The sequence below is a fragment of the Rissa tridactyla genome, chromosome 3, assembly GCF_028500815.1.
Source record: "Rissa tridactyla isolate bRisTri1 chromosome 3, bRisTri1.patW.cur.20221130, whole genome shotgun sequence".
In the NCBI taxonomy this organism is placed as follows: Eukaryota; Metazoa; Chordata; class Aves; order Charadriiformes; family Laridae; genus Rissa; species Rissa tridactyla.
The window spans coordinates 8,758,263-8,766,726 of record NC_071468.1 but is presented as its reverse complement, the minus strand read 5'-3'; the positions used below and the strand labels follow the sequence as shown (position 1 = coordinate 8,766,726).

Here is an 8,464-nt window from a genome sequence, read left to right as displayed (position 1 = left end):
CAAATTAAAAGCAGAAGAGCTGTGCCCTGCTCTGGCTCTGTGCGCACTAGCCGGGCGGGAGCCGCCGGTGCGGGGTTGCGCGCCGTGCCCGCGGCTGCGGCAGCCCCTCTTGCGGGACGGTGCCCCGCGCACCGGCGCACACGCGTGTGCGAACGAAAAAGCCCATTTCGGGCGGCGTTGGGGAGCAGGGGGGGGGAACAGGCACCCCCCTCCCCGGCCCCGCTCCAGCGGCCCCTCGACTCCCGAGGAGCCGCCTCCGCCTCATTTGCGTTTTTTAAAAAGTTTTTCCCTTTTTTTTTTTTTTTTTAACATGCAATTTCACGCCCGGCTGCACCTGCAAACATAACGGCCCGGCGGAGCCGCTGCCTGCCGCCCCAGGGCCCCCCCCGGCCCGCGCCGGCGCCGCGCCGCCCCGAGCCGTTGCCCCGCCGGTAGCCGAGCCCCGCGCCTTCCCGACGGCTTCGCAGTCCGTTTGGGGCCCTTTTCGTTAGCCCTGCCCGGTGCCCTGCGGGCTCCAGCGGCTGAACAAACCGCTGTCTGTCCCTCCATCCAACCATTTATCCATCTATCCCTTCCTCTGTCCGTCCATCCATCCATCCATCCATCCATCCATCCATCCACCGATCCCTCCATCCATCCCTCCCTCCATCTCTCCATCCGTTCATCAGCCTAAAACAACGTCCCGGGGTCGATGCAGCTTTTCCCATCCTCACGGCCCCGATTCGTCCCCCCACCCTCTCCCCAGGCTCTGCCCGGGCACCCCCCCCACCACCCGCTCCCCAGCCCTACCGTGACCTGCCCGGTGCCCTTGGCTGCTCCTGTGCACGGCAGGACAGCGGGTCAAACCCCTCCGACCGCCCCAAAAAAAACTCCCCCCGTTGTTTAGAGCCGAGACCCGGGTTTATAGGGGTGCTCCGGAGACCCTGTTGTCTCTGGAGTCAGCCCGACTCCCCGGGACGCAAGTGCTCCTTAAAGAAAAATTGGGGAAAAAAAAACCCTGATTGCGGTGCCCGGCCGGGGCTGCGAGAGAATTCGGGTTTGTTGGTTGGGTTTGGGATTTTTTTTACCTTTTTTTTTTCTTTTCTTTTTTTTTAATGTGTGTTTTCTGTTTTGTTTTATTTTGTTTTCCCCAATAAAAATAACTACCTACTAAATTCACCTCTCTCCCCCCGGCTCCGTCGGTAAAGGATAAATATTTCGCTCGCCACCGTGGGAGCCCGAGCCTGAAAAACGACCGCAGCGAGAGAGCGAAAAAATAAACGCAAACTCCTTCTCCTCCCGAAACCCGCCGGCCCCAAAGCCCCGTTTTTAGCTCCATTGGCGACGAAGCTGTCCCGTAAATAACGAGCCGGGAGACTCTGCATCATCCTTTAATATTTACTCTTTTGAAGGTTAGGCAGGGCAGAGGTAACAAACTTTGAACGATTTTTTTCCTCCTCCCCTTTTCCGTCCTCTTCCCTACCTGGTTTTATGTGGTTTCTGGATTAATCTAGTGCGGAGCAGAAGCGGACTTTACCCGGCCGAAATATAGGATTAGGACTATTTCTAGAAGAAAGAGGATAGTGTGAACTGCCTTTAGCCTGCAATAGTCTAAAGCAGAATTACAGCTTGTAAAATAGGTCTCCATCAGTTTCCCAGGAGACGAGTTAAGCCCTACTTGGGTGTTCCAGCTCTTTTTAGAACCAGCAATAATTAGACTCATCTCACCCCAGAGTTGTCTGTCCGGTGTTGGGGTTTGTTGGGGGTTTTTGGGGGGTTTTGGGGGTTTTTTGTTGTTTGTTTTTGTTTTTTTTTTTAAATCATCAATAACTACACTTTTGCCCACAATCCTGCCGGCGGGCGCGGGCAGGGCAGGCAGGGCTGGCGCTGCGTTATCCCGGGGAGGAGGCAGGGTCGGGGGGGGGCGGCGTTGGGGCACGGGCAGCGAGCCCTCCTCTTGCCCAACCTGGGCTTCCCCATCCAACTGCTGCCCGTGCCATCTTCTTTGTGCTTTTGATGTCTTTTGAGCCATCGCTGCATGTCATTAGGGGCCCGAACAATTAAAAGGAGTGCCTTCTCCCCCTCATCCCCGCCAACGGGAAAGCAGAAATCAAAATAGACATTATTTTGATTTTTGATAATTTTGATTTGGGGGCTCAGGCCGGCGGCTTCCCGTCTGCCCGCAGCCTCCCTGCCCGATCCGGCGGAGCCCTTACAGCCCCGTCCGGCACCATCGGATGGCACTCAGTTCCCCCTCCTCCCCCCCGCCCCACCGAAAAATAAAGCTGTATTTGGGGTAATTAAAGTCCGAAACGGAGCCCAGCTCTCTGCGCCGCTGTTAGCCGGGGAAACGCAAGCCCAGGGGCTTGAGGAAGCTGGGGATGCTCGGCTGCAGGAATCGGGAAAAAAATAACCAGGGGTTGCGGGCAGAAAGACAGTGTCGTGCCCCCCCCCTCCCCAGCCCCGTCCCCGGCAGGGATCGGTGCACCGGCAGCAGGGAACATCGTGTTCCTCGGGCCGGGGACAGCGCGGCACCCCCCGGGGAGGGATGCTCCGGGATGCCGCGGGCACTTCCCACTCGCGTCCCCCTCCCCGCGCGGGCGACAGGCGTTTAATGAGAAGTAATTGGTGAGCGCGCAGAGCTGCATTACGAGCGGGCCGGGCTGTTATGAATTATTGAAAGCCCATTAGCCGCCGTGCGCCTTCCCCTCTTGCCGGGGAGATGTAACCTGTCACAACAGCGCGGGGACGGGGACACGCACCCGCACCCACGCACATCCCCGCTCCTGCCCTTGCCTTCCCGGCCTCGGGCACCGCGAACGGAGGGAGGACACGGCCCCGCGGGGGTCATATCCCCTCCCCGGGCCCTACAGCCCCCGCCGGCAGCATCCCGGGGACCACCTTCCCGGTCCTTCTCCGGGTGGGCGATGCCACTCGTGTCCGTGCCCGGTGCGGGAGTGCAGAGCGGGCAGCCTCAGGAAGGGCCGCCGTCCCCGTCGAAACTCCCGTTTTCCCTCTGTATCGAGGAAATACGGGCGGGGAAATTTTTTTTTCCCCCTAGTTTTTGCCTACGCGGATGTAGGCAGCCCGGCCGGGTCCTGTCCTCCCGGCACCGGCAGCGGTACCGGCAGCGGCGCTTTCCCGGTGTCACGGACACTGGAGAAATGCTTCTCCGAGGGGCGGACGCGGCGTGGTCGCTCCCAGCCCGGAACAAAAGAGTGCCACGGAGCCGGGGGGGAACAACGCGGGGGAAAAAGGGGGAAAGAAATAAAAGACAAAAAGAAAAATAATAAAAAGTTAAAAAAAAAACCCAAAAAAACCCCCAAAAAAACAAAAACAAGTGTCCGGCTCGGAGGAGCGGGAGAAGGGCGGGAGGCTGGTCCCGCACGTCCCCGTCCCTCTCCCACCGAGCCACAACGACTCACCCCCTCAGCGAGGGGTTTTGGGGCTGAAACGTGCAGGAACGGCGCTCCGAGCAGGGCCGACCCCGGCCGCACCCCGCTCCCGCACGGGCTGCCCCCCCCCGCACCCCCAACTAGCACCTCTTTTTCCCCCCTCCCCTGCTCGGCACCGCGCTTTTTCCTACTCAAACGGCTCCTGGTCTGGGAGAGGGGCGGCGGGGTGAAGACCTCCCCCCCCCAAACCCCGGTGCGAGGCGGCGGGAAGCATCCATCCCCCCGCGGCCCCCGGCCCCCGCCGCCTCCCCGGCTCTCCGCGCCCCGCTCTCCCCGCCGGCTCTACGGCGAGCTGGGGAGGAGGAGGAGGAGGAGGGAGGGATTGAAGAGAAGCTGAAGGTAGGAGTTAAAATCGAAGGAGAAGCAGGAGAAGGAGCGGCGGGTGTCACCTACCTGCGCCCCGGCCCGCCGCGCCCCGGCTCTGCGAGAGCTGGAAGCATCCCTGCATTTATTGGAGCTGAAACTCTGCTACTGTTGACTTTAGCACAAAGCAAAGATTTCGCTGCCCGCTAGTTTAAAAATGAATATTTTACCAAGATATCGATCAGCTTTATAAAATTCAGTTAAGCACAATGGCTCAAAAGGAGAAGGGGGGTGGGGGGGGGTGGGAAGGAAAGAGACGCAATATAATATCTGTGTAAATTTGCTGAAGTATGACGTGGTGTTGAAAGTTTACCCTCCTGGAATTTGGATCTAGATTCCCCCCCCCCCCCTTTTTTTTTTTTTTGTTTACTGACTTTGTTTATTCACAGATCACGGTTGCTTAAACCGGCAGGAGCAGAATGCACTTGCAGGAAGGCTGGGGGCGGGCGAGTTGTGTGGGGCGGGGGGCGACAAAAATGCCAGGGGGTGCAAAGAAAAAGGAATAACGTCTAGCTTGGAGATTTTTTTCCTTTTTCCCCCCCACCACCCCATCTCCCTCAAGTCCCCATCCTCGCATTTCAACGTGAAGCAGGCCAGAGGAAGGGGAAAAGAAAATAAAAAGTGGGTGTGGGGGGGGAAAGACCTGCCTTTGGAACGGGCACCCGAACGGCACCTTGTCGTGCCGGGGCCGGGGCTGGAGCGGCGGGAGCAGCGGGCGGGGGCGCGGCGGGAGCCCGCTGCCCTCGCCCCAAACCGGCGGCACCCCCGCGCCCGTGCTCCTTCCCCGCGGGAGCCTTTTATGTGCTAATGAAACACATTGCATGCCTTGGTTCACAACGTGTGTGTCCTTGCCGTATAGAGACGGACAGATTTCTGGCTGGATCCCTGTTTTGTTTTTGGGATGGGGTTTTTTTTTTTCCCCCCTCTTCCCTCCCCCCCCCCCCCCCCCCTTCTCTCCTTCTCCCCTTTTCTTTTCCCGCGGACAATGCGGAATTTTAAGAAGGATTTGAATGTTATTTCGGAAAGAAACATCTATGACTGCCGTAAACGCGTGGGAAAAACAACAAGTGGTTGGGAAGAGGAGTAGGGTATTTACGGTGGGGAAATAAATGAAAATAATCCCGGCCGGGCTGCCCGGGAGTACCGATGGGGCGGCCGGGGGACCCGCCGACGGGCCGTGAGGCTCGGAGCGGCCGGGAGGTGTTTAAAGGCAAAATAAAAAGCTCATCATCTTTTTCGCCTCCGGTTTATCCCGCCGCGGAGGTACCGGGATGTCGCCCCCGGCCCGCCCCGGGAAGGGCAGGGATACTTTGCCCCTCCGAGCCCCAATCCCCCCCGCCACCACCACCAACCCAATTAACACTGCCCGGTGATTGCGGGGCGAGGGGTAACGCGGCGAGGCCGGCTGTGGCGTTCCGTCCGGGGTCCCGAGCCAAAGGGTGTCTCCGCTCCCGACCCCCGAGCGCTGCGGGGGAAGACCGGCTCCCCGACCCCCGGGCCGCCCCTCTCCGCCCCCACCCCGGGCTGGCTTCGAGGGGAACCGGCGGGGAGCTGCGGGCCGAGCCGTCGGGATGGGGATGGCGGGGGGCGAGCGGCGAGTCCCGGCAGAACAGAGATGCAGGGGAAAAAAACCGCCAATAACACTTTAATATAGTTCTGTGAAAATCTGGCTAGTCGCTACCAGAATACACATTTATAAGCCATAAATAAAGCATACAGAAACGATAAATTAATCAGATCCAAGTAGTTTACTCTCCCGGTAACATCAAGCATTTGTTTCAATTACAACGATCTATCCTGACTTTTTTTTTAATTTTTAAATTTTTTTCGTAATTTTTTTTTCTCTTCCCCCCCCACCCCCCCTCTTTCCCCCCCTTTTTACAACGTTACAAGACTTTCGGTCCTTGGATTCAAAACTAGCATGGGTTTCACACTGAAGGAGGGTTTCATTTTGTTTTTGTTGGTTTTTTTTCCCCGTCACTTCCACACAAAAAAATAGACATATTTATACCTCCTTGCGACGACGACAACGAAAAAAAAAATAAGCCCAACAGAAACTCCCCTCTCCCCATCCCCTCGCCCCCAACCCACCCCTCCCCACCAAAACAAACCACCCCACAAGGCAAACCAAGGGAATCGCAGGCCCCCCCACACACCCGGGCACGGGTGTCTTTGGGCCGGGGAGGGGGGTGTGAGCAACATGCCTGCCCTTGGCATGGGCTGAGATGCTTGCGAGACACACGGCTGCTCTTTTCCGAATGGATGCAAACATCTGGAGCCAACGGAAAAAAATATAGATAGATATATATGTATATGTACCGTGCTCAACAGCGTTCATAGTCCATTGCTCTGCTAGGGGGCTGCGTGGGGGCACTGGGGGCTTCTCCCCCTCACCAGGGGAGGTCTTCCCCTTGCCCCGTTTAGGAGGAGTTCATGATGGGCCGGGAATACACACCTTGGTAGTAAGAAGTCTCTCCAGCTAAAGGGGAGGACTCTAAGCCATTTTTGTTCGTTACGGGCCCCATGGCCAGGCTGCCGGGCATGGGTGAGGCGTAGCCCGAGTAGTGCATCACCTGCTCATAGGCCTTCAGGTCCATTTTGTGGTGGTGGTGGTGGTGGTGGTGAGGGTGGTGGTGCTGCTGCTCGGAGGAGGACATCAGGTTGTTGATGGAGAAGGGGTGGTTGAAGGCGTAGTGGTGCTCGGGCTTGAGGTGGGCGTCATGCGGCAGGCCAGCATGTGGGGGGGGCCAGGAGGTGCTGGGCTGGTGAGGCCGCCGGCTCCCCGGGGCTCAGCCCCGGTGTGCCCTTCAGGTCGGCCAGGGCACGCTTGTGGTCCTGGCACGGCGAGGTGCTGGCCGGGGACTCGGCGCCGGCTGAGCCTTCAGAGCCCCCCGAGGAGCTGCCTTCCCCAAGGGGCTGGCTGGGAGGTTGCCCGGGCCCCTTCTTGCCCCCACCGCCCGCCCCACCACCTGCCCCGCCGCTGTCCTTGGCGGCCAGCTGCTTCTCGCACTTGAAGCGCTTTTGGCGGCGCAGGTAGCAGCCGTTCTCAAACATGTTGCCAGAATCAGGGTGCAGTGTCCAGAAGGAGCCTTTGCCCGGCTTGTCCGGGGAGCGGGGCACCTTGAGGAAGCAGTCGTTGAAGGAGAGCGAGTGGCGGATGCTGTTCTGCCAGCGCTGCTGGTTCTGGCGGTAGAAGGGGAAGAGGTCCATGATCCACTGGTAGATCTCGCTCAGTGTCAGCATCTTGTTGGGTGACTGCTGGATGGCCATGGTGATGAGGGAGATGTAGGAGTAGGGCGGCTTGGCGTGTGTGTAGCTCCGCCGGTAGGTCTTTGGGTCCCGCGAGCGGTTGAGGTTGGATTGCCCGTAGATGGGGCTCATGGAGTTCATGTTGGTGTAGGGGGCCAGGGCATTCATGGAGCCCGCTTGGCCTCCCATGGGGCTCATGCTGGGACTCAGGTGGGCGCCCATCCCCGCCACACCAGCCGAGCCCATGCCAGGCATGGCCCCTGCACCCGGGGACATGCCAGTGAGTGAGGGACTCATGCCTGTGTTGGCGTAGGACATGTTCATGGAGGTGGCAGCCGTCATGTTGGCCGTGGTGCTCATGGCCGACATGGTCATGTACGTATTCATGCTGTTCATGCCCAGCCCCGCGTTCATGTTGCTCACCGAGGAATAGCTCTGCAGGGGCAAGCGAGAAAGAGGAGGGAGATTGGCGGGGGGGGACGGGAAGGAGGCAGGTTGGTAGCCCCGTCGGGGACAAGAGCAGCTCGGGGAGCAGTGGGGGGACACCCCTTCCCAGCCCCGATCGTCACTGGCGAGAGCCTCTGCAGCCCCGGGGCTCCGTGCCCCGCGGGGCGGGAAGGGTTAAATCCCGTGGCGGGGGGTTGTTTTTCTCGTTAATGAAAAAGAAAGAAAAGAAAAAAAAAAAATATATATGTATGTATAAAAAAGAGACGGGATGGCATCAGGATCGGCGGATCCGTCCTGGAAAAGGGAGCTGGAGGAAGGGGAAGGGACATCCCTGCCCGGAGCGAGAAAAATACCTGGGGCGGGGGGGTGGGGGGTGGGTGAGGGGGTGGGGGGGTGGTGAGGAAAAAATAGCGACCCGCCGCCCGGCAGCACCCCGTTTCCCCGCGCCCCCCGGGACCCCCCCCCCCCACCCGCGCTGCCTCCGCGCCCCTGCCCGCGCCCGGCGCAGCCCTACCCGCAGCAGGCAGGCAGCGAGGAGCCCCGGCTCGGTATTTGATGGCAAAGTTAATCTTGTCCCGGGGCTGGCAGGGCGGGAGGACCCCGGCCGGGGCCGGGGCGGGCCGGGGCGGGGGGCGGCGGAGCCCCGGCTCCCCTCCTTACCTCGGGCTCCCCGTAGTAGTTGCTCCAGTCCGTGTGCTCATGGCCTTCCATTTTCACCGCTCCCAGCATACTGGAAGTGGAGTGCATGGCAGTTTAAAATTTAACAGCCACAACAAACGACGACAGAGAGCAACCCAAAAAAAAAAAAAAAAAAAAAAAAAAAAAGTCCCCAGCCCTCCCTCCCCTCCGTCGGAGCCTCTGGAGGAGGAGGAAGAGGAGGGAGGGAGGAAGGGGGGGGGGGGAAATCGAGCGGCGCTGGGGCTGGGGTGTTTTTTTTCCCTGCTGCTCCTTGGGTGGGTTTTCGCAGTGTT

At 59.5% G+C, this 8,464-nt stretch overlaps 1 protein-coding gene across 1 annotated transcript; it reads right to left on the bottom strand.

Moving 5' to 3' along the window:
• Window positions 1-5,916: 5,916 nt before the first annotated feature.
• On the bottom strand, window positions 5,917-8,240 carry FOXA2 (forkhead box A2). Its single transcript, XM_054197342.1, is given in 3 exon segments — window positions 5,917-6,541; window positions 6,543-7,481; window positions 8,154-8,240. Coding segments are annotated over 3 exon segments (1,350 nt in total). The 3' UTR covers window positions 5,917-6,217.
• Window positions 8,241-8,464: the final 224 nt, after the last annotated feature.